At 33.6% G+C, this 26,490-nt stretch overlaps 1 protein-coding gene across 3 annotated transcripts in view; it reads left to right on the forward strand.

Moving 5' to 3' along the window:
• Positions 1 to 26,490, forward strand: part of CWC22 (CWC22 spliceosome associated protein homolog) — a 59,761-nt gene that overhangs the window by 26,820 nt on the left and 6,451 nt on the right. For all 3 annotated transcript variants that reach the window (XM_080799309.1, XM_080799308.1, XM_080799307.1), the window contains 15 exons: positions 687 to 932; positions 3,836 to 3,964; positions 4,909 to 5,077; positions 5,471 to 5,524; positions 7,533 to 7,668; positions 7,765 to 7,971; positions 8,073 to 8,135; positions 12,380 to 12,484; positions 14,007 to 14,088; positions 17,847 to 17,907; positions 21,558 to 21,635; positions 22,296 to 22,448; positions 23,872 to 23,999; positions 25,911 to 26,012; positions 26,108 to 26,325. In XM_080799309.1, the coding sequence (XP_080655435.1) occupies positions 687 to 932; positions 3,836 to 3,964; positions 4,909 to 5,077; positions 5,471 to 5,524; positions 7,533 to 7,668; positions 7,765 to 7,971; positions 8,073 to 8,135; positions 12,380 to 12,484; positions 14,007 to 14,088; positions 17,847 to 17,907; positions 21,558 to 21,635; positions 22,296 to 22,448; positions 23,872 to 23,999; positions 25,911 to 26,012; positions 26,108 to 26,325 (1,931 nt within the window). The remainder of the gene's footprint in view (positions 1 to 686; positions 933 to 3,835; positions 3,965 to 4,908; positions 5,078 to 5,470; positions 5,525 to 7,532; positions 7,669 to 7,764; positions 7,972 to 8,072; positions 8,136 to 12,379; positions 12,485 to 14,006; positions 14,089 to 17,846; positions 17,908 to 21,557; positions 21,636 to 22,295; positions 22,449 to 23,871; positions 24,000 to 25,910; positions 26,013 to 26,107; positions 26,326 to 26,490) is intronic.

Raw genomic sequence — 26,490 nt, forward strand, 5'->3', positions numbered from 1 at the left:
GTCTAAACTGTCTTCTTAAAACATTGTTTCCATGTCACTCTCACACTCAGAAACTATTAATGAGTCTCCATTGACTATTATAAAAAGCTTAAAGTCTGTTTCTTGTCTTAAAATTTCATACCTTGACTCAAACTCATCTTGCCAACTACCATTATACATGATTCTTTATTGTTTCCTGACAGTACTACTTAATAACTTGAACATCCTACTCCCTTTTCCAGTAGTTATTCTGTTCTCCACTAGTTGCAGAATGCCCTCCTTCTTCCTCCACCTTCCCACCCTTGCCCCAGTATAAATTCTGTCAAGCCTTGAAGCCCTAGTTTAAGTTACATTTTTTCTATGAAGCACTTCCTCACCATTCCAAACCACTTGCCCCTGTCTGAATTTGTGGCCTGCAAATGGTCTTGCTCATTTGGTATGCAGCTCATTTAAGTATGTAATTTATAGGGCATCTGGGTGGCTCAGTCGGTTCATCAGCTGCCTTCAGCTCAGGTCATGATCCCAGGGTCCTGGGATCAAGCCCCTCGTCAGGCTCCCTGCTCATCAGAGAGCCTGCTTCTCCCTCTCCCTCTGCCTGCTGCTCTGCCTACTTATGCTCTCTATCAGATAAATAAAAAACTTTGAAAAAATGTAATGTATGTAATTTATATTATCTTTTCTCCATTAAAAAAATTTTAATATTACAGAAGTAGGGACCGAGAAAAACGCAGAGAAAGAGAAAGAGATATGGATCGTAAAAGGTCTCGGAAATCCCCAACTCCTGGGAGAAGAAGCCCAGAACCATCAGTAACCCAGAGTTCCTCTGCTCAGGATGAACCCACTGCAAAGAAGAAGAAAGATGAGCTGGATCCTCTTCTTACTCGCACGGGTGGAGCATATATTCCTCCTGCAAAGCTCAGGATGATGCAAGAGCAAATTACAGATAAAAACAGGCATGTCAATATCACTGAGTTTATAAAGTAATGATACCCTCACTGAAAAAAGTCAACCATGGTCTAATTAACATGGGCTGTTGAGAGTTTACATTATTAGTCCACAGTGGTAGAGACCTCAAATTAGGTTTCTCTTTACTCCATAAGCTCCCTTGGAGCTCTGCTTATTGTTTGCCCTGACATTAGCTCAACTTCTTTAAATGAGTGTGGCTCTGTTCCTATGAAGCTTTCTTTACACAAATGGGCTGTAAGCTGCATTTGAGTCATGGATGTAGTTTGCCAACCCCTATACTAATCTATGAAATAAAGTTGACCATGAAAGGCAGTTGAATATTCTCTACTCCGTAGTTTTCTTAGACCATACCATCTCAGACTGTAATTTTTTGCTAAGGCAAACAGTCAAAATTCATTTATGAACATTCATCCTCAAAACACCTTCACTTCCTTTTCAAAATGATTGAGATGAGAGGAGCTATATGTGAAAGTATTGCTAAGTTTTCAGGACCTCTTTCTTCAGTGGCATGAGAGGGGATAATTACGAAAAGTGTGGTCCAGGATTGAAATGGTCACTCAGTTTCCAGTTAGGTAACAAAAAGATTGGGACAAAGGGTAGCTACACTTTGAGAAAAATAGATTTCCAAGTGAGCCAAGAAAGAGTATTCCCACATCTTTCATAGGTATTTTATTAGCAACTTGAAAGTACTTCAGACCCCTATATAAATGAAATCTAATATTTACTTCATGAATTAGTTTGAAGTAGAAATGTCATGTATATAAAGTATAAATATTTGAAATAAAATTTTAAAAATTTATGAGCTAGAAAGGGACATTAGGTGACATTAAATTTAAAACTAATTAGTAAGTTTCTCTGTATGTGTCATATTCCAGTACATGGTAATAATGCCTGCAGTGTTATGTTTAGGAGGAGTCTGGAGATGGCTTCTGTGGTTAGCAGGAGCTTCTTGAGCATGTAGGCCTTATGCTCTCTGCTCTTAGGAGGAAGCAATGGTGGCAGCTTTAGTGAGAGAGTCACTGTCTCCAATCCAGCCCAAAGCAATCCTAATTATAAAAGACCAGAAACATTGTTATTAAGCCATGTCTTCCTTATAAATAAAGTGAGTGAAGAGTCCCCAGTATACGTGATTTTACACTGATTCCTGGAAGATAATTTCATATAGTTTAAATCTGTATTTAATGGCAACTTGAAAGTACTTCAGTAAGTACTTTCTGTACTTAGTCATAGTCTGTAAAGGGGACAAAGTGAAGTAGAAGTCTCTTAAGAGAAGTCTATAGACTTTAGTTTCAGTAGATACTAAGTCAGGAGAATTGTAGGCTTCTTAATTAGGAAGTACAGTTGTACTTGATCATAGTTTTTGTTTGTTTGACCAAAGTTTAATAGGAGAGATTGTGATTATATATCAGCAGTCTTATTCATTAGGCTAGTTTTTAAGCCATTGATCTTGTTTCTCAAATAGTAGCATACCAAGGGGTTGGGGTTGGGGGCCCCTGGAAGTGTTGCACCCACCTCAAATGCAGGCATTTAGGGAGTACATGATCTATAAGGAATTTAAAAACAATATAATTAACTGCAGGTCAGTCTGCGTTTTTTCCTCACTGTCTGCTGAGGACAATGTCAGTGATAAAATACCCTTCCCACCAGGGTAGACTGCTCTCACCACCTCTCCCTTAGTATACCACTCCAGAACAGGGATCCTTAACCTTCAGACCTTCAAAAGGTGCATAGGTAGAATTTAGGCAACACATGAATATAAATGGAAAGAAAAAATTGCATCTTTATTTTTACTTTCCTCTAAAATTTAGCATTTCTTCCTATCAGGAATGTGGGCAGCAGACTGTAGCATTAACAAGAGTATTTGCTGCAAATATATGAAAATACTGCTTATACCCATGCTACTTGGAAATTAAAGAAGTTATTAGTTCTACCACCACTTCTTGTTATTTAATGTGTTAAGAACCACTTAGAATTTTGTATCAAATTTTTTTTCTTTTCATGCTTTGAAAACTATTTGAATATGATTGATATCCTTTGTAATGCTATATATTTATATATATTACTCCAAGAAGTCCTTCAGCTTCACCAGACTACCAGAGAAATATAAGGAAGATGAGAAAGATAAGACGCTCTACAGCTGAAATCCTATTCCACAGAGAAATAAATATAAAAACCATAGACTTACAGAGCTTTAGAAGACCTTAGGTGTTACCAAGTTAAACCTAAACAAATCTAGTTATGCTAAATTATTTGCCTAAGGTCTGAGTTAAAAAACAAGCAATACAGTGTGGGACTACTGCCTAAATGCGGACATGTTCTTTAAAATACAACAGTCCTTCAGCCCCATATTTCATGTGATGCCCTTTTCCTGTATTTATTGCCATTTCTTTACAGTTTAGAATATTTAATCTTGTTTTTCTTATCATGCTTTTATAAAAAAAGGACATAATAAAAATCTCCTTTTAAGGCTTATACTTGGATACTTCATGTTATAATTTAAAATTTTTTTAAGTTGTCATTTTAAGATATTTAAAGACAATTTTAACTGAAGTATTATAATGTAAAATAAGCATGTATTGAGTCTAATAAATGAATGTTATAATTTCCAATATACATGGATGTAAAAACAAAACATTATACTTATATATCCTTATATAATTTTATTATGTTATTGAAGAGAAGTGATCTGTAGTTAAGCACATATACAGAACATCAAATATAGGTTTAGGTATTCATATAGTCATTTATTTTACTGCACTTTGAGGTCATTTTGTGAAAATAATGTTAAAAAACAAAGGAAGCCTAAGTATTTTTTATGTTCTTATTATAATCTCTGGTTACTGTAATTGTTGACAAAGTTTTCATGTTTATTAAAATCAATTCTTTTTAGCTTAGCATACCAGAGGATGAGCTGGGAGGCCCTAAAGAAGTCAATCAATGGTCTTATCAACAAAGTCAACATCTCTAATATAGGTATTATTATTCAAGAACTTCTTCAAGAAAACATAGTTAGAGGAAGGTAAGCATCAGCTATTTTATTTATAGTATTTCATAGCAGTTTTTCAAAGGAACATAATACCTACATGGACAATAATTGTTGATTTATTGTGCTACTTCAGTAGTAGTCGAGAATAATTATATAAAATGCATTCTTGTAAAAATGTATGGCCACTAGCAAATAACTTGTACTTCACCATTAGAAATTGTGCAAAATTGTGCAAAATTTTCTTTTGAAAAGGTCTGATGTCACATAATGATTTTTGTGTAGACATTTGTTTACTGAATACTTCAATAATTTAAACTCAAAAGGAATAATGAACATTTTATTTATATATGTATATATAATTTTAATTTCTAATGAAAAGTGAGAAGGTGTAAGAAAAAAGAAAGATCAGTGATCAATCTTAGAAAAGCAGAAGGGAATGACAGTCATTTTTTGTGTAGTTTTAATTGGTTGTGATTTTAAAAGGATCAGGAAATAAAAATGTCATATATTTTTTTTATTTTGAAATCTGAAGGATATTTTCCTGTGTCATTTCACATGACTCTGATTTATCATTTCCAAAACATTGGTGCGGGAGCAAGTAAAGTAAGATGTGACATGTTGTGGAGATATAGAAAGTTGACCAAGAGGCAGCTTGTCCTCAAAGGTAGGTAGGTAGAGTGCTCCCATTTTAGTCAGAAAGCAGCAGGAGGCTATATGGGTTCTTAAGATCTCACAGTTTATATAAGCTGGGTTTTCTTTTCTCATTTTCTACTCTGTTGATTCAGTTGTCAAAGTTAAACCTGATAGCTACTAAGATAAACTGTTTTCCTGCCTTTTGGCAGTTCAGTAATTATTTGTCATTACATTGCTAGAAATAACTTTGCATCTCTCCCTTTATCAAATGCGTATAGAACCATGGTCATTTCAAAATGAGTTAGAAGTGGAACCTTGTTGACTTTTTTTTCTTTTATAAACAGAGGCCTGCTGTCCAGATCTGTTTTGCAAGCGCAGAGTGCTTCTCCAATCTTCACACATGTTTATGCAGCGTTAGTGGCAATTATCAACTCAAAATTTCCACAGATTGGGGAATTAATCCTTAAGAGGTTAATTCTTAATTTCCGAAAAGGCTATCGAAGAAATGATAAGGTATATATGATGGGCGTGTTAAGTCGACAGCTACATAGGGACAGACTAATAATCCAGTATCAACAGTGATTAGCAATGTTGATTGCTACTTAGGAATTCTTTTTAAAAACTGCATTTCATGAGAACATTTTTTTTGTTCATTAAATATCTCTGGCCGCTTACAGTGAGCCACAGAAAAGATAGCTGTAACTGTAGGATTATAATTATTTAGCCAGAAATGACACTATTTCACATTTAATAGCTTTTATCTTGTAACTTTCTTACATCATCAAAATTATCCTTGTGTGCTATGTATTTTAAATAAAGTATGTAATAAATAAGCTATAGATTTAGTAGTTAAATGAAAATTGGTTTTAGTTTATAGTTTAAATTGTCTCTACCTTCACTTTTCAGCAACTTTGTCTCACTGCTTCAAAATTTGTGGCACATCTTATTAACCAAAATGTGGTAAGTAATTCTCAAAATTTGGTACCATGCAGTGGCATTAAACATCACATGCTTGATGCCACTTCATTGACACATATTTATCTTTATTTTGCCTTGTGGTCTTTCAGAAAAGAATCAGGTGATATTTTAGTTTTAAAACTGTAATAATAATTTACTATCTTAAATATAAAAAGGAACTCAGAACAAATATTTTGTCAAATTGATCTGACTCTTAATATGTACGTGGTTATTCAGCTACAAATTATTCCTTCAAAGAATGTAATTTAATCATATTTATAAGACAATAAAGTTAATATTTCCTCTACTCTTTTCTCCCGTACCTATTGTTGAGAATGTAATACTATCTGATACTCTATAAAAAAAATCTTTTCTCTGCAATGACTAGTGTATAGTCATATATTCTTAGAATCAGTTTATAGAGGCACCTGGGTGGCTCAGTTAAACGTCTGCATTCAGCTCAGGTCATAATTTCAGGGTCCTGGAATCAAGTCTCGCATCAGGCTCCCTGCTTGGCAGGGAGCTTGCTTCTCCCTCTCTGTCTCTCCACTCATGCTTTCTCTCACTCTCACTCTGTCTCAAATAAGTAAATAAAATCTTCAAAAAAAGAAAAAAAAGAATCAGTTTATAAAATATAAATTAGATAATTTTAATCTGTTTTAATTGCAAGTAATTTTCTCTTTATGTTCAGGTTTTGTGTTTATTTTGTATTCATTCATTCACCTATTTGAGGTTTTTTTTTTATTTGAGAGTTTTGAATTAGCTTCTATTTAAACTAAAAAATAGGATTTCTCTTATTCATACTCAAAGGTTTCCTTCAGATGTATATTATGTTTAACTACATATAAGAGGAAGAATTTTGAAGTCACATTTAATCTTATTTATTTACCATTATTTTCATTCTTTCCAAATGAAATTTCCGTGTTCATTCTTAAAAACCCATTAGATTTTAACGTAATGAGTTAAGTTATTATTACAATGATAACTTGTTTCTTAAGACCATGGGGACTTAATTTCACCTATCTATGTGAAAGCACAGAAAGTAAGTTTTGGTTTTTGAATGTGTATTCATTTATATTGAAAATATTTTTGGCATTGCCACAAAACCATTAAAATGTTAATTATGTTAGGTCTTCCAGCTGTGGTACAGGGCAATATTTTCTTATCACTGACACAAGACTAAGACTGTTAGACCTCCCCACCATACCACAAAATAAAAGCAATATGTATTTTAGATGTTGTGCTCAATGGAAAGAGTATCTTCCTAAGTTAAGAGTTAGACTGTTTACTTCCCCATCTCAAAAAAGTATCTGACCTTATGAAGGCGTATGTACTGGTGGCTTGAAAATGCTTCCTAGTACATTTCCTTTTCACAGCAAAGCTGCTCAATAGAATTTTATTCCCATCCTACCTGGCATTGTTTTTAAGTATTAAATTTTTAACATGGCCGGTGTCAATAACTTGATTTAGTTTAAAAAAAAAAAAAGCGAAGTATTTCAAAACCTTCCTTGAGTCCCAGATATTTTCTGATAAAATTGTTCATGTAATTTAAGAACTATTTGCTGTGTAACAGAATTGCTGATAGAATGAACTAGGAAATGGATATAAAGAGTTGTGGTTGTGAAGAACGGCATTAGAAAAAGTGTAGCATAATTTTTAACTTCTATTTTGAAACTAATTATGGCATTTCCTGTAGACATTTTATTGTTTCCTATATATAATATATAAGAATTATTTCTTCTGGAGATAAATCAAGTAGTTGTATTTAATGTAATCAATTTAAATTTTTGGAACAATCATCTGGAAATTTTTAACAGACATAATAATAGTGAAAGAAAAATTGTATCCCATATTTGGAGTATTTCTGTATGCATTCTAAAACTTTGCTCATCATATATATAATATTATTGCTGCAAAAACCAGATTTGCCAATTTTTTTAATTACTATCAATAGTAGGTTAATATATGTAAAAGCATTTTCTCAATTCCATATGTCTTCATTCTATTTAAGGCACATGAAGTTTTATGCCTAGAGATGCTCACTTTGCTCCTAGAAAGACCAACAGATGATAGTGTTGAAGTAGCTATTGGTTTTCTCAAGGAATGTGGCCTCAAATTAACACAAGTGTCACCAAGAGGAATCAATGGTAAGTATATTACCTTGGTTTGATATTGAGCTTTTGTTTGAGTATTATAATATCTTTTGCTTATTTTATTGCTTTTTTCTTTCATTTTAACTTTAGCTATATTTGAGCGCCTCCGAAACATTCTCCATGAGTCTGAAATTGACAAAAGAGTTCAGTATATGATTGAAGTGATGTTTGCTGTACGGAAGGATGGATTCAAGGACCACCCGGTTATCCTAGAAGGACTTGACTTAGTGGAAGAAGATGATCAGTTTACCCATATGCTCCCTTTGGAGGATGACTATAATCCAGAAGATGTTCTTAGTGAGTTAGAGTTGGGGAGGGGCAGGGTACAGGGTGAATTGGGAAGCGGGGCTCCAACAAATGTAAATAGGGAAAATAAATAATTTTTAATCTTTTTTAAGATGTTTTCAAGATGGATCCTAATTTTATGGAGAATGAAGAGAAGTACAAAGCTATTAAGAAAGGTATGTAGAATTTTATAATCTATTTTGGATAAGTAGAAGCAATTCATGTAGATATGTAATACTGGTAGGAAAGCTTACATCACTGACCTAATGAAATCTCTGCTATTATGATGCCATTCTCTTCACTGTTTTCCCATACATTATTTTTCTTTCCATTATTGTTTCTTGTTTGTGGTATTACTTCATTCTCAGTTGTTCATTGTCCCTGTCCTCTTTCCCTCTATTTAAATTGTACAGAGCTTAAGTCTCATTCCTCTTAAGAAATGTCTATTTCGGGGTGCCTGCGTGGCTCACCCGGTTGAGCGTCTGACTCAGTTTTGGCTCAGGTCATGATCTCAGGGTCCTGAGATTGAGCCCTGTGGCAGACTCCGTGTTCAGCGGGGAGTCTGGTTGAGATTCTCTCGCTCTCCTTCTGCCCCTCTATCTGTGCATGCTCTCACACGCTCTCTTTCAAAGATAGATAAATAAAATAAATGAATGAATAAATCTAAAATATATAAATAGATCTTTAAAAAAAAAGAAATGTTCATATATTACTAGTAGCCCTTATTTTAACTTCACTACCACTTAAGAATTGGTGCTTAAATTGATGTCTGATTTAATATTCAACTAGATGCTATACTTTTATTATAAAGTGCTGTACTTCATTATTTCTTAAGAGCAGATTGATATCCTGATAAAATCAGTCATAATTCCAGATAGGCTGTCAGTGCTCAATAAATTAGTGAATTGATTATTATTTTCATTTGTACATCATTGGTATATTACAAGCACTAACTTTGGACAGATTTTGGTTTGTATTTTGTCTGTGCCATTACTAGATAAGTGACCTGGCACAAATTATTTGTTTGATATAAAGTTACTTGTTTGTTTAAGGATAAATAAAATATAGTGCTTTGTATTATCATAGAGCAAGGATTTAGGCAATGCTTTTTTTATTTTTGGACATTTGTATGGTTTTTCTTCTAAAGCTGATTTTCAGGGCTACCTATATAATTATAATTATAATTTTATGAGTTCATTTCCCTTGAGTTGTGATTTTTTTTATGTGAGAAGTACTTACTGTTCTGAAAGCTCGGGAAGACAGTAGGAGGCCTAGAGCTCTGTCATTTCCTGCATTCTGGCTTTAGTCAGACTTGGAAGTAGAATGAAGTTGAAAGTAAGGTGTAAGCAGCTTTCCATTACTATACATTATTCTAAAAATCTGGTACAATAAGTAGATTGCTCTCCTTACGTGCCAATTTCCTAGGGGCATTTCACTGCATTAGCCAGATTCCTTTTGCTATTACAATTTAGTTTCTAAACATGGAGAATTCCTTAGACCCATTTTGCCTTCTTATGAACTTCTTTTTCTATAGTATCACTCAAAGATTCTAAATGGTTTTATGGAATTTTTATCATACCTAGTAGGATTTTTTTTTTTTAACTTGGAAACTCCACATCCATTTGTTTAGGATATCTGTGGTTGAGCAATGCCAGGAAAGTAGTACTCTTCTTTATTGTAGCAGTTAAACTCTTTGAACTTAAGTTCCCTTTGTACTCTTGAAAATTATTTAGGACTCCAAAGAGCTTTTTTTTGTGTGGGTTACATCTGTCGACATTTACTTTATTAGAAATTAAAACTGGGAATATTAAAATCATTTCAAAGTAAGAGTAATAAACAGTATTATACATTACATATTTGTATGAAAATAACTACTCGATGAAACAAATTTAAGAAAAATGCCATGTTTTGTATATTTTATACAGTTTAATGTCTGACTTAATAGGAAATTGATTTTCATATTGTTGGTGATTTCAGTCTCTTGCAATAGGTTGTTTTCATTGAAGTATATGAAGAAAATTGAGCCTCATAGATAATATGTATTTGGAAAAGAGAGAAGCATTTTAATAACCTTTTCAGATAGTGTGTATATTCTTCCTTAATACTGTGCCAGTATTTAAAAGCTAATTGTTTCTTCAAGATTAATTGCAGTGTGAAACCTGAAACAATATTCATGAATTTTCATACTCTTTTACCTTAAAATCCATTGGTCTATCACTTTGAATGGATATTTTACCCATGTATGATTTTGCAGCATGTTCCATTGGTCATTTAGAAAATACCCATTCATCAGTTATGCATATCTTCTAAGTGTTAACATGTTAACATTATCAAAATTAAGTTAACACATTAACACAGTATCAAGAAATCACATTTATTAGTATTCTCACCTACCTCATCAGAGAAGTCTAAGTATTGGGAAACTATCAAGCTCACAGGAATGGATCCAAGTTCTCCAAAATTCTGATTTTCTCTTGAGAACTCCTATTTTATAATGGTAGTAAGTACTGTTAATTATTTTCCTTGAAGTGACAATCTCACTTTGTTTATATTTGAGAAAATGTCTGCCAAATGCCTAACAATTATAGTTTTTCAGCCATTCTTTCAAGTAAAAATGGAAAACTTCACTAATTGACCTTGCAAGTCAAAGAGTCACACAAGTGCTTTTCTTTGAGGAAACCATTACCATTGTGCATCTGTCTTTAACAGAAAGGCTGTGTATGAATTCATGTTTTGCTACTCAGATGATTATTTGTGCTTACCCTTCAGATTCAGTGAAATTAGCGGTTTTCTACTTCTTCCTCGAGGGCATCCTCAGGTCAAACTGGCTCTTTTCCCGCCTCCAACAGCATGGCAGTAAAGAGCATAGTGACAGCTGGTGAAGTCTGGTGCCTTGATTTGTGCTCAGGTTTCAGCAGTTTCAACTCCCATTGCTTTCAGACCCTTGTAGATGGCAGCACAGAGAAAAGGCAGATAATGTCTGGGTGTTGTTAGGAAAATAGTTATGACCTCACAGACCACCTGACATGTCTAACCAATCCCCCAGGGACTCACATGCCATACCTTGAAACTGCTGCTTCATTCAGTTAGTGAAATCCAATTGTCATTGCCTAAGTGATTTCAGTAAGTAGGTTCTTAAGTGAAGAGATGAGGATAGGATGATGTAATGACTAGACAGTTCATTTGACCTTCATTCTTTCATAAAATGTTCTTCTAGAACTGGCATAAAAAAATGGCCACAGCAGGAAGTGGGCACAGCTTTAGTAATTAGCACCTTAGCGTGACCCAGGTGCATTTGTGTTTTAGGTTTTACAGCATTTGGGAAGACAGCAGAAGTGCCTTTCTTCCTACTATTGAATACTAAATAGTTTCCTCTCTTAAAGTCTGTCTGAGCCACATTATGTAATAGGAAACTAGACACTTCAGATTATTTCTTGAGGTCACATTTGTTAGAGATATTCCTGGGATCTGTGTGTCAGCTGAGGGCTGAATGGCAGCTCTTTGTTTCGATAAAATGATTTATTTTTCATAGTATGATGTTTTCTGATAGCATTACGTATTATATGTGGCTCCTGATTTATAATGCTCAGTTAAATATAAGAAATTAGAATTTCCCTAAAAGTAAGTTCACCCTATAACTTTATCTTAGAAACTCCGATTTTAAAAGAAATGCAGAAGTGAAGTGTTAGCCGGGTTTGTGAAATCTTTTATCAGATCAACAGAGTACACACCATTGGACAAAATACAACTTTAGTTTTTTTCATTTGTTAATTATTGATGTGATGACTAGCCTTAGGTGGTCTCTTATTTACATCACTGTCTTCATCCAGTTCTAGATGGAAGTTGTATTTTAAGAAGTGATTTTCTAGTGAAATGCTCATCTTACCAATATTTTTAAGGCTTTTAGACTTCTGTTTCTGATATGGAAAGTTGTAAGATTAATTATAATATTCTATTTAATAGGTACACATTACTGTTTAAACACCAAATTATGCAATTATTTTTTCTCCCTTCTTTGTCTTTCATAGCCTAAATTCTTGTTTTCTGTATCTACCTTAGCTTTGTATAGTAGACTGTCTCCTTTCTGATGCTGAACTAATAGTATTTTGACTCCAGTGTACTAGTTTCCAATCATAACTTGTTTCTCCGGTGCTCTTGCTCTTTTGGAAAACTTCATTTACTTTTTTTTGTTCTTGTTCTTCTCATCCTGTCCTTATTTTATAACCATTTTCTGCTTGGCAGAAGAATGATACAGATGGCTCTCTGACCACCTAAACAATAACACAGGCCCGGGTGCTCACTTTGTTGGGTGATAAACTGCAGCCACTGTGGATTTTGGTGAACTGAGAATTATCTTCTCAGAATGAGATTCACGTGTACCACTTGCTCATTAATATTTTCCCATACCTTGTTCTGATAGAAATTCTTGATGAGGGAGATAGTGACTCAAACACAGACCAAGATGCTGGAAGTAGTGAAGAGGAAGAGGAAGAAGAGGATGAAGAGGGAGAAGAAGATGAAGAAGGTAAAAGTATAGCTCATTCAAGTAACACTGTAAAATACTCTGAAATTAAATTAATTCTAAAGCAGTCCTCTAAAATAGTGGTTTCCAATCTGTGGAGGGCTGGGGGCTGCTCCTGGCCTCTAGTAGGTGAAGGCTAGGGATGCTGTTCAACATCCTACAAATCACAAGACTGCCCTCACCACAACAGAGTGTTCTATAGCCCAGAATGTCAGTATTGCTCAGGTTGAAAACCCTGCTCTAAAAGTATTAAACGAGGAAATCATTTTGTAATATCAGCATAATTTTAATTTGACATTTTATGCCTTTGAGTATAAACTATGAAAAAGCTGCATTCGTGTTGAGTGCATGTGATTCTGTAGCCCAGACATGAATGTGACTGATGAAAGTGGCCAAGTATTTATTTGCTGTTCATTTTGGCAAAATAGAGTGGGGAGGCCGAAAGCTGTGTCTGCACAAAGCAGGCATGATGTTCTTCTTCAGCTTCAATTGCTTTATTTCACAGAAAAATAAGCTCAGAACTTTATTTTGGTTAAGTCTTAGTTAAAACATCAGAACATCCATAAGACTGGCCATTATTTACTTAAATTGCATATTTGAAAATATTAAAAGTATGTCTTTCCCTTTTAGGACATAACATTTTAGTTCTGTCCTAAAATGTAATTATTCTTCTACAACATATTTTATAAAAATAAATTTAATTTTTTTCCGGTGTCTTTCTTTCTTATAACATTTCCTATGTACTATATTTAGCTCTAGAATTTCTTTATGTGAAAATACTGTTCAAATAAGAAATAGTAAATATAGGAGAAGTTGTCATGCATTAGATAAGAGAAAATTTTGACAAATACACATATTTATATTGGACCCATCTAGTCTGTCATGATGATCCAGTGTTTTCTGAGACTAAATTTCTAACCATAATTTACACTTCTTCCAAATTATCAAGCTACTGTTTATAATTCTGGAAATAATATTTTGCCAAACAACAGCATGAGTGCTGCCTTTTATGTCTAAATGAGCAAGCGACACAGAAACAAAAATAATATTCCTGGCTTGATTTTGGACTTCTTTGAACTGACGAAAGTTATTAAAATACTTTAAGATACAGCAGAAGACTAGAAATGGCTACTTTGAGCTCTGCAAATACTATTTTACACTGTAGAAAATAGCATTACTGTTAAACTCATAGATTCTAAATATTTATGAAAAATTAGGGGCACCTGGGTGGCTCTGGGTTAAGCCTCTGCCTTCAGCTCAGATCATGATCCCAGGATCCTGGAATCAAGCCCCGCGTCGGGCTCTCTGCTCAGCAGGGAGCCTGCTTCCCCCTCTCTCTCTGCCTGCCTCTCTGCCTACTTGTGATCTCTCTCTGTGTGTCAAATAAATAAATAAAATCTTTAAAAATAAATAAATAAAATCTTTATTTAAAAAAAAGGAAAGAAATATTATTATCTGGAGATATATTTTCAGTCCACATTTATTTTGGTAGTTTCATAATTTTGTTATGTTTAATTTCTTTCAGGACAGAAAGTGACTATTCATGACAAAACAGAAATTAATCTAGTCTCATTTCGTCGTACAATTTATCTTGCTATTCAGTCAAGGTAAGATACTGTAGCTCAGTTGATCTTTATTTTTGAAAGGGGATGGACAAGAAGATGGGATTTTTTACAATCTGATGACAGAAAACTAGATAGCACTCTAGGGATTCTCAGACTACCTGCCCAACTTCATGGATCCCTGCTGTTGATTCTTTGCTTCAAGAGAAAATTATCTCTACTTGTTTGGAAGGTCTAATTGTGTCACAGAATTTAACATTTTTTTCTTTTTTTTGACTGTGTCATTCCTTATAGTTAAATATCACTAATAAAAACCTGAAGACAACTTGGTGTTACAGAGCTGGCACAGTATGTAATTGTAGTGGAAATTTAATATTTTTTTATTTGGTTTCTAATTCTGATCCCAAGGAGAGAAGCACTGTTATGATAACTTTTGGACACTGATTTTTTTGTGTGTGCAGATGGAGATGAATATATATGGAAATAGGAATTAGGAAGGTTTTGAGGACCCTTTGAAGTAATGTTAAGTAAGAACTACTGCTATGTCATGTGAATATCTTATTCCCTTTGAAGGCTATGAGTTTGGTTTGGAAGAGAAATAAATGAAATATTAAATGCTTAGTACATCTGTTGTTTTTTATGCAAATCAGCCTATTGATTTAATGGCACAGTGTTTACATTTTGCACTGGAGGAGGAATGTTTTCTCAGTTTTCTTACTAGGTTTTGTATATTTCCATTTAGTATGATGTAATAGCAAAAATGATTCATACGTAGGAGTCATCCTGTTTTTATTCTGTCTGAAAACTTTTTGGCTTAGATTCATCTTCAGAAAAAGAAATGTTACAAAGCAAAACATTGGCTAGAAATATTTGGTTTATCCTTACCTATTTCTTTGCCTTTTGCATGGAAGAAAAATCTATTAACTATGTTTTCATACAAACTTAAAGTGGAAAATGAGAATTTTTTGTTATAGGTAAAAATTCTTACAGTTTGACCTTTCATTTATCCTTTTTTAGAAATTCAGCAGTAATCTGTTGTAAACAGCAGATTCACTGTTTTAATATTGGTGTTAACATTAACTTTGAAAAGTTACAGTGGAGCTGTTTGGATAATTACTTAAAGGAAACTTTTTTTTTTAGTTTACCAAACCTTAATAATCCTTGAACCACAGAAAATATTTTAAAAATGAAAGCATTAGACAGGTGACAGGCGGAATTACAAAGTGATACCAACTCTAGTAATGGCAATACCGTTTCATGTGTTGGTATTTGTTAAGCATTTTGAGCCCCTAAACGTCTGGTAAAAATAACTTCTATATGACAAAGTTTACTATACTTAAAATTTCATACATATTTTAGAAAGAACCACAAAGACTTTGGTAGACCAGATGTTTAAAGGACATGGCTGAGGGATTCATGTAATGGGATCCTGAATCATAAAGTTACTAAGCAAATATCACTCTAGACTAAGAAGTGCTATTATTGGTCATTAAAACAGCTGAAGTGATTTACTGTTTGTTTGTTTTTTTCTTCAAAGCAACAGCACTCAATGACGTTAGGGAGATACAGGTAGACATTGGTGGGAATTTAAATCGATACTCTCTTTATGGAAAGCCTGTTAGTAACTTGAATCAAGGGTTTAATGTTGATGCCATTTGACCATTTTTTTTCCGAAATTGACAGAATTATGTAGAGTTGTTCAGTACAAAAAAGGAAAAGACCATCTTGTCCAATACAAATAATCAAATGTCTAGTTTATGCCACCAGTGAAAGTTAGGCTAATGGGGAATTGTTATTGGTATAGGCAAGTTGTCTGATTTAATGTGAAATGGGGCAGAAACAATATAGACTATATAGTACTGTACCAGTAGTATTATCTTAAGTGTTTAGATAGGTAGACAGATTCTAGAAGTGATACATTAACATATCAACCATGGTTGCCTTGAGAGGAGATTGGATTTTTTGTGTCTGTGTTTTCCAGTTTTTTTGTATTTTTCAAAATTCTTATGTTTACAATATACCAGTCTCTACCAAATATAACATAAATCAAGAATGGAATATAATCATCTAGTCAGATGGCAGTGAGGGCATTTTATACAGTTTGCTTTTGGAAATCTTGCAGACAGAACTAAGGTCTGATAACTGAACTGTGGTGATTTTATTTTTTTAATTTCTTTCCTTTTATATTTGTTGACTGATCTCATCAGTACTCTTATCTTCTTACTATGCTGGCTCTTTAATGACCCTCTCTCATTTACCTAAAACATAAAATTATACAGTTAGTTTTGTTATTGAAAAGGTAACATTCCTGTTTGTTCTTGCTTTCAAATGATGCTCCACTCTGATTTTTCATTATTGAAGCTCTAGCATCAGAGGGAGGTGGGTCTATCATTTTCCCACCAAAATGGGAAACATCAATGTTTCCAATCCAGTCAAAGATTGGAAACATCAATAAAACCATTTATAAACACAGCTGGAAAACTAGCATCACATAAAATCATTTTTCTTTACTCTTCCCCTCAGTCACTTTTTATTTGTATTAAACCTGAAATTTATTTGACTTAGCAACCTAAGATAACTAAAATATCAAGCAAATTTAATTCATTTAATATTTACATTTAGGACAACTTCAAAACAGTCTTGTGTAAGGTGTTACCAGATACTTCTCAAATAAAACAAGAACAAGGAAAATAGACTATCATACAGCTCACTTTCTCACTGGTACTTATTAGATAAACAAAGTTGTAAAGTATTTTTCTTAATTAATTGACTCATTTTTCAGAAATTGCAGGGTTTTTTTCTGCATACTAATTCTGTTTTTAAATTAAAACTAGGGAAGAAAGTATCACATCTTTCAAAATACTTTTTGGTAATATTGCTGTATTGTTGAAGTTTATCAACTACAGTTTAATATTTTAATCTTAGTGCCAGATATTATTTAATATTACCTGTTGCAGAAGTGCTTTCTGATATATTTCTTTCTTCATTTTAGTATTTTTTTTTAATTCCATTACATTGTACCATCCTGGGTTATTACTCTATTATGCTTACAAAAACTCAGTATCAGAAGCTGAGGAATTAGATGAACCATAAAACTAAATTCATAGCCATTCTATTTCAGTGACTATTTATTTTATACTGCTGATATCAAAAGAATGAAGATTTGAACATTCTACACAAAGTACAAATACATTAGCATTATTCATGTATTGAGCTCACATTAAATTTGGTAATTCTCTTAAGTATATTGGAAATATTTTTAATGAAACTTAATGAATGCTGTATAAAAGCAAATTTCTTTTTCCTTGTAAGTGATTTTGATTATTTACTATTTTTATACTTAGTTTTTTAAAATGTAGAAGCTCTATGGTTGGGTATGAATCAAAATAACTTGTAAATGTGGTGATTAAGCACTAGATGTCAGGCTGGGCTCTGGAACATCTCTTCCCTCTTCCTGTCTTGGGTCAGAGATAAGTGGAAATATTTAGCAACATCATAAAAATTTGTCTACTTTCTGTCTATATATTTGCCCATTCTGGACATCATATATAAATGGAATCATACTTTATGTGCCCTTTTATATCTGACTTTTTCACTTCACGTAAATCAGAGTTCATCCATGTTGTAGTACATCTCAGTACTTCATTCTTTGTAGAAGTAAGAGCTATGTCTTTTCTAAATACACGATACAGTACTGTGACGTTACAGTTAAAAAGTTATTTTAAACAATTGTTGAAGTAAGATCCTTGTTTATGAAAGAGCAAGTTTTTAACCTAACTATTGTGACCACTTTGTCTCTACAGTTTAGATTTTGAAGAATGTGCACACAAATTGCTGAAAATGGAGTTCCCTGAAAGCCAAACAGTAAGTCAAAATAATATTGTTTATAAAAATGTTTAAGACAGTTAATATAGGTTTTATGAATTGAAATAATAACTCAGTATTGAATATTCATTTTTTAATGTAGATATTCTAAAATTTTAAAATAACTTAAAAATTAGTTCTGGGGTACTTCATAAATGCTCCTCATTGCAGTGAATTAAATGGGCTGCTTAAACGGGTTGTAGGAAAAGGAGGAAGTTGATCCATTGCACTTTACAGAAAATTTTGAGTGGTTGCCTGTAAATCAAATGGTAGCTTAAAATACAATAGGAAGTTTGTTCCTTAATGAATTGCCTACTCCATCTACTTACTGAACTAAAGCATCTTTTGTGGTAGAAATTATAATGATCACCATACATGTTATTACATCACTAAATTGGATATAGAAGACTCTGTCATTTTTTTCATTCATTAATGCAACAAAATGTATTCAGCGTATACTACATGTCAGACTCTCTACAGGATACCAGGGATTCAATAATCCAGTACATATTAGCCCCCCGCCCCTTAGTCCATGGGACTCATAATCTTACAACTTAGTATATACTTCACTGTTCAAAGTATCATAGAACCCTAATGCCAAAAATGATGAAGACTGGATTGAGTAGATTATCTTGGGTGTTTTTTTAATTGCATTCTTATATTTAGATTGTTCCCTGCCCATCTCCATTGAGCCAAGGCTTTGGGGGTTTTGTTTTTCACACCCTGGTTTACACACGGTAGACCCAGCAGAGATGCCAGAGTGAATATATCAACTCTAGGCTGTTTCTATTTCTAAAAGATTTTGACTATCTGAGCTGTTACCGTTAGGTGTAAGTGCTTTGTCTTAAGGCTCTGAATATGATCTGTTACGGGGATTGGCAGACGGTGGCCCAGGCCCACTATCCATTTTTGTAAACAAAATTTTATTGGAATACAGCCATGCCCATTGATTGGTATATTGTGTATAGTTGTTTTCACCTTATGGCAGCAGAATTGTCTGGTTGCAGCAGGCACCTTACAGCCTCTAAAGCCTAAAATATTTACTATCTGGCCTTTGAAAAAGTTTAGCAATCTTTTTCTAGATTAGAGATTTCTTCTTGAAATGCCATGGTATGTAATTTTGAGAAGAAATTATTCTTTTCAAATTTAAAAAGTTCTTTTTTCCCCCTCTTAAAGTTTGTTTGTTAGTATATTAGTAACAGTGTATCTATTTGTACCCTGGGTGCACTTGATTTGTTCACTTTTGAAAGGAAATAAATTAGTGAATTAACCTTTAAAATTATAATTGAAACTGAAATTACTATATGATCTTGTCACATTATTAGAGGAGTATAATTAAGTCATTTTAAGTTTTATTAATATTAATTCAGAGGGTAGTTGTTCTAGAACTAACCTCAACATATTTTGATAGCATTTGGAAGAATGTCTTAGTGCATCTATTTTCATTCACTTAAAAGACTCTCCTAAAATCGCTGTAATATTTAATCAAAATGTTAAAATATTTAATTATTATAAGCCACAGGGAATAACTCTTACAATTGCATTTAGTCTAGGGAAGAAAGTAATTTGTTTTGCAAGTAGCACTGGCTTATTTAGCAATGCTATCAGCATATTACCATGTTATATTGTTTAAAACCTGATTAACTGTTATGTTATTGTGAAATACAATGTTAGTAGAAAGAGTTGAAAATGCATTTTAATACATCAAATTAACATAATGTGGCAGAACTCAGAAAACCTCATTTTAACATTTAATACTATATTAAATTTTGACATAGTACATATTTTTAGAACTTACGCATTAATAAGCATTTTGTTTAATTGAGGTGACTTGTGACTAATCATTAAAAAAAATAATTTAGTAATGTAATGACATCTGAAAACAACTTCAAATTGTGAATTAAGGCCTTTTAAGTAGATTGTTTTATAAGTAGATTATCAACTTCCAGAACAGTGCTATCCAATAGAACTTCTGCAGTGATGAAAATGTTTGTGTTCTACACTCTCTAGTATGGTAGCCACTGGTCACATGTGGTTTTTGAGTACTGAAAATGTGGCTAGGGTAACTAAAGAACGAAAATTTTAATTTTATATAATGGTATTTAATTAATTAGCTAGGGGCTAGCATGCTAGACAGCACAGTTCTAGAGTATCTGTTCTGTGCTTCTTTAGGACCCTTTTCCTCCCTCTTGCACATGGATATATGCAGTAAATATAGATAGACCTAAGTTTTAAAAATAGTTACAGTAGGGTGCCTGGGTGGCTTAGATGGTTAAGCGTCTGCCTTCCGCTCAGGTCATGATCCCAGCGTCCTGGGATTGAGCTCCACATTGAGCTCCTGGCTCAGCAGGGAATCTGCTCCTCCCTCTCCCTCTGCCTCTCCCCCTGCTCATGCTGTCTCTCTCTATAGCTCTGTCTCAAATAAATAAAAGAAAAAAATATATATTTACATATTTACTTAGGTTGCATCTCACATAGTTAAATATGACAAAATGTCAAAATTGCCAATTGAAAATACTAAGGTAAAATTAAATAGAAGTAAAAATGAACTGAAAGGGTATATATTATATTTTATATAATAAATATATTATTATATTTATATTTTCCATATATTTATATTTTCCATTTATTTCCATATATTTCCAAATACATTGCAGTTACTATATTTGGAAAAAAATAATTTTTAACTTTTTGGTAAATGTTTTGTAGAAAAATATATACTTGGTCAATTCTACAGCAGTGGTCAAAGAATGAATTTAGGCCTTTTTAAATTTTGTCTCCATTGATCTGTCCATGTTGTCTGAGTTTCTTGGTTGTGAAATTGATATAATGAATACATATTTCATTACAATATTTTAAAATTATAAATCATTTGTGATGATGGTATTTCTGGTCCTGGATTAACTCTTGCATTTATAAGTTCAACAGAATTTTTGCACAGGAGTTGTCAAGGCACAGAAATAGCTGATTAGACAGTATATTACTCCAGTAGTTATGGAATGATTTGATCTATTCGTATAGATTTATCAATAGATCTATATGTGTAACATTTATTTTGAGCTAGAAAATCCAGCCACAGAGGTGTTTATTTCCTTTGTTCTTTTAAAAAGACCTTTTATTAACCAGAGTATCATTTAAGTTAATGTTGTAACTTATTTAAGCTTCTATGAAGACTCATGTTCTACCTTTTCCATACTAATTAAATATATTCCTTAATAATTGAGTTTAAAGGTATATAACTGAATTATTAGGTGGCATATTGATGATCTGTATTTTTAAAGATTTTGTGTAGACTCTTTTTAGAATATAGTCTATTCAGTAGTCTCTTCATGGTATATCTGTTCCATATAGTAGATATTCTTGAGGTGGTTCATACTTAATATAAATTTAGAATTTTATAATCAGTCTAATTAGCATGGATGACTATGGAAACTGTCAGCCAGGCTGAAGGCTTTGAAAAACTATACAGGTTTGACATAGATTGAATTTCTTAATTTTGTCCTAATAACTTAAGCTCACAAAGCTTTGGAAGTTTTGTATATTTAAACCCTTATTTAAAAATTCAAACTGTCTCTGTCATATTGATAAATTATCATACAGCATGGATTCATTGTTTTGTGAATCACTAATGCAATTTTTTTTCCAAATAGAAAGAACTCTGCAACATGATACTTGACTGTTGTGCCCAACAAAGGACATATGAGAAATTTTTTGGCTTATTAGCTGGGGTGAGTTACAGCCTCATTTTTCTTGTTGGAATTTAGTAGAATCACTAGGGGAATCCATAACATGAATATTGTAAATTAACGTGTCTGCTTTGTGGTCTTGTCTAATATAAGAGCAAGTCTTCGCTAAAAGCTTGTTGCTCTTCCCTCCCTTAGGTTTCCCATCCTCTGTAGTTTCCTCCTTTCCTACTTCATTTTGCAGTGCCTTATTAACATTGCTTATGACTCTTCCAGAACTTTTTGAAATTCTATGTGCTTTGTAACAGCTTCCCAAAGAGGACAATTAAATGTTGCCTTTTCAAAATCTCAAAGCATTTTCTGCAGTCAAGTACATGTTCAGGCAACACAAATAGAGCATGAGCTAAAATAAGTTTTTTTAAATCTAAACCCACAGAGAAATATATTTGCATAGTATATAAATGTATGTGTCTATGATAAGCTACTTGTATAATTTTGTTTTAGTGTATAAATCCCAGGTAAATAGGGATGATATATATTACCTTCTTTTTTAAGCATTCCATCATATAGCACAAAAAGATTGATATGATATACAAAATATTTACTAATTTTTGATTCAATAAATTTAGAAGGACCTAATATGCTCATAATGGTATTGAGAGTCAGTTTTTAGTGATATTGACCTTCAGTTTTTTTATTAATTAGCGATTTTGCATGCTAAAAAAAGAATACATGGAATCCTTTGAAAGTATATTCAAAGAACAGTATGATACCATCCATCGCTTGGAAACAAACAAATTGAGAAATGTTGCCAAGATGTTTGCTCACCTTTTATACACTGATTCACTTCCATGGAGTGTAAGTAGATGAATTGATATTTATTCTTCCTTCCTCATCCCATTATTCTTGAATAGGTATTAAATAAAATATAACCATAGTTTTCCTATGTAGGAAATGTATTTTAAAATGAAATGTATAGCAAACTTTTATTGTAATGGCTATCTTTGAGGTTATATTCATACAACGTGGGATTGAGAAGTTAGGTAAATAACGTGAGTGTAAGAAATACCACCTGTGATGATTTTAACAGCCCTTTTTAATAGTGCTTTTTCATAGTGATGGCTAATGGTCTTTTCAGGGAAAAATAGAGATTTTCCTCTTCTCTGTGTGTGCACACGTGCATATATACTCATATTCACATACATGAATAGCTTTGTGGTCCATGCATCATGTAGTGAGTGCTTTAGAACAAGATAAGATATCCTTGATACACAAATGAATACTGGATTGGAATTTAAAATGCATTCGTGACGCTGGAATTTATTGTACAACTGCTGTTCATCAAACAGCCATTTGTTTAGTTACCAGCTCTGTGCTCAGTCACTTGAGAGAGATACTGGGCATCCAAAGTGAACTATAAATGATCTCTGCCTTAAGGGAACATACCATATAAGAAATACATAAGGTAAGGTATGCCCATAGCACCAGTACAGAATAACAAGTGATAGGTTATAAGAAAAGTGAAGCTGAAAGAAAAAAATTACATCCAAGAGGAAAGAAAGAAAGAAGAGAATCACATTGTACTATACCACAACCTGATGGTAGAATGAGGCAGCAAAGTGACCTTATAAATGTTAGATAGATCCTTGTAATATTGTAAGTACTAAGTATGTCTAGCTGCATTAATAGGTATTTTGTAAGCTGGCCTAGGAGCCTGATTATAATAATATTTTTACTTCTTTTTTCCCCTCTGGGAATGAAAATGAAATCAAGGTTTTAAACAATCGAAGCAAATGGGTTCCTGGAACGTAGAACTCAACTGGAGGTTACTTTTAGTTTTATTTGTCCTAAAACATCTCTATGGCTTCAGTTTTTAAGCCTCAATCTTAGTATTCAGAACAAACCATCACTCTTCCTGTCTTTACCCTTATTGTTTATGTACTATACAAAACTGTAGCCTAATGCGTTAAGTGGCATTTTGCCCCAAACCCCTATATATATAGCCACGTTGAGCTAGTAATCTTTGCTTCAGCATTATATACTTACAGCAGAATATAAAAGCACATTACTCAAGAAAGAATGAACTCTATTTCTGTAGTGTCTTAGCATTATGAAAATTAGCATAGAGAGATAGTCTTAAACTTTGCCAAGAAATAATACTTACTAGGACAAAGAAAGATATTCACAGATAATTCTTTAGAGACACTTAAAGTTATAAGTGTTGGTCATTTTGTCTTATCTTTAGAACAAAATAAAATTGTCTTTTAATTTTAATTTTCAGGTTCTTGAATGTATAAAGCTAAGTGAAGAAACCACTACATCGTCCAGTAGAATTTTTGTTAAAATATTTTTCCAAGAACTGTGTGAATATATGGGTCTTCCTAAACTTAATGCAAGATTAAAGGATGAGTAAGTTTATCATTATGAACGTTTTACTCTTACTGTCCTCAGGAATTTTCCTCCATTGTAGCAACCTAAATCCACACTTGGTTGTCAAAACAAGAGTTAAGCCCCTAGGTCTTTCTTCTTCATTAATTACTACTCTGAATCTCATGTTCTGTGGCACAGGACATGTGGTTTTTAATGCTGGATTTTAGTTGCAGGAGAGTAAACACAGAAACAGTGCCTCTTTTAATTTAGTTAGAACACACAATTATTTTGCATGTTCACTGGAGTTTTCTAATGAGTACTACTTACAGTTTTATTTTCTTTTTTTTTTTTTAAGATTTTATTTATTTATTTGACAGAAAGAGATCACAAGTAGGCAGAGAGGCAGGCAGAGAGAGAGGAGGAAGCAGGCTCTCTGCTGAGCAGAGAGCCTGATGCGGGGCTCGATCCCAGGACCCTGGGATTATGACCTGAGCCGAAGGCAGAGGCTTTAACCCACTGAGCCACCCAGGCGCCCCTTTATTTTCATTTTTCACCCAAATTTTGAACCTTAGAAAATTAATTTTGTTATCAGTGGGTAATTATAAGTGTATTTAGATGACTCAGTCATGTAGTTGTTTAAATTATTACCCTGAATGAGAATCTTGTTCCAGGACTATCATGTAATCCCTACACCAGCTTTCTTATTTCCAATTTATTCAGATTACTGTTGACTTCTACTTCATTCACACTGCTGAATCATCCTTTCAGATTTCTTAGTGACTGCCTGCCAAGTCAAGTACTTTTTCTCAATCCTCCTGCCCCCGGACTTTCCAGCCTTACTAATGCAGTTGGCCACTTGCTCACTGTGGCTCCTCACTTTCTTTTGATTCTGCCTCACTCTTCATGGTCTCTACTCTTCAGCCTACCTCTCCTCTTTGCCACAATTTCCATTCTGGCTTCAACATGCCCTCTCTGGGCTAGTCCATCGCTCCTCTTGGTTTCATAGACTAACTTACTGGTCCCTGTCTACTTCACCAGGTTTATCCTCCCTCTCCATAGACTTCACCAACATTGCTCAGCTCGTTCATGCTTCCTTACCTCCATTTCCAGAGCTAGAAATGCCCTCTTTTGGTCTATCCAGCAAAACTCTTAATTATTTTTCTTGTATGTCACTTTTTTCCTGTGTAACAGTTTGTCCTGACCGTGCTGGTTAGTCATTCAGTGTGGCACTCAGAACAACATGTCCAAACCACCTTGTATTGTTCCCATCCCTGGAAATAATGATCGTATGCAGTCTTCATCCATGATTTCACCCTTTTGTTGACTGTTTTTTCCCATCCCCCAGTGCCATGCACAGTGCTGTGTGTGCATGTGTGTGTATATATACAACAGAGATTTGTTTTTACTTTATTATATACATTCACATACTGTGTATATGTGTGTGTGTGTGTGGTTGTGTGTGTTATACAATATGTATGTATGTGTGATGTATAAAAAAGTTTTTAAAAACTTCTGTGGGGCACCTGGGTGGCTCCATCAGTTAACATCCAACTCTTGGTTTCCACTCAGGTCATGATCTCAGGGTTGTGAGATCAAGCCTGATGTTGAGCTCCACACTCCTTGAGGAGTATGCTTGAGATTCTCTTTCCCTCTCTCCCTCAGGCCCTGCACCCTGCACGCCCGTGTGCCTAGGCTCTCTCTCAAATAAATAAATCTTTTTTAAAAAAACCTCCTCTGTTGTAAGTTTAGTAAATTATGACTTGACCCTACTTATTTCATTTAAATAGCAGGTAGCCTAATCTAATAAATGATATAAATCACTTACTAAATTGTATTTCATTTACCAATTTAAAAATACATAGAAAATCTGAAAAATGACGATATAAGAAATTTGCCTTTTTATCTTTAAGCAATGTGCTCTCTTTTGTTCATTTTCTTTTCTTGTTTTAGAACCCTACAGCCATTTTTTGAAGGGTTATTACCCCGAGATAATCCAAGAAACACTCGGTTTGCCATCAACTTCTTTACTTCGATAGGCCTTGGAGGTTTAACGTAAGGATAGTTTTCAAAATTTTATTTTCATCTTATAAAATTATCTCACAGGTGCCTTCAGAGCAGAAACTAACAGAGATTATATCTTTAATTAGGGATGAATTGCGTGAGCATCTCAAAAACACACCGAAGGTCATTGTGGCACAGAAACCAGATGTTGAGGCAAATAAATCCCCCTCCTCTTCCTCTTCCGCGTCCTCCTCTTCAGAGTCGGCCTCCTCTGCCTCTGACTCGGACAGCAGTGACAGCAGTTCAGAGTCTTCCAGCGAAGACAGCGGGTCTTCATCCAGCAGTAGTCAGAGCTCTGCCTCAGGTATGGAAACTCACTTCTAATGGATTGGGCTCTTTTCTAACAAGTACATTGCTGGTGATGTTTACAGCAAGGGAAGAAAATAATTTGATTGCTTGACTATTTTAGAGTTCAGTTGTTTAAAAGCCACAATTAATAATATAAATGATCATCTATCACTGCTGGAGC

The sequence above is a fragment of the Martes martes genome (assembly GCF_963455335.1).
Source record: "Martes martes genome assembly, chromosome: 3".
NCBI classification, from domain to species: domain Eukaryota; kingdom Metazoa; phylum Chordata; class Mammalia; order Carnivora; family Mustelidae; genus Martes; species Martes martes.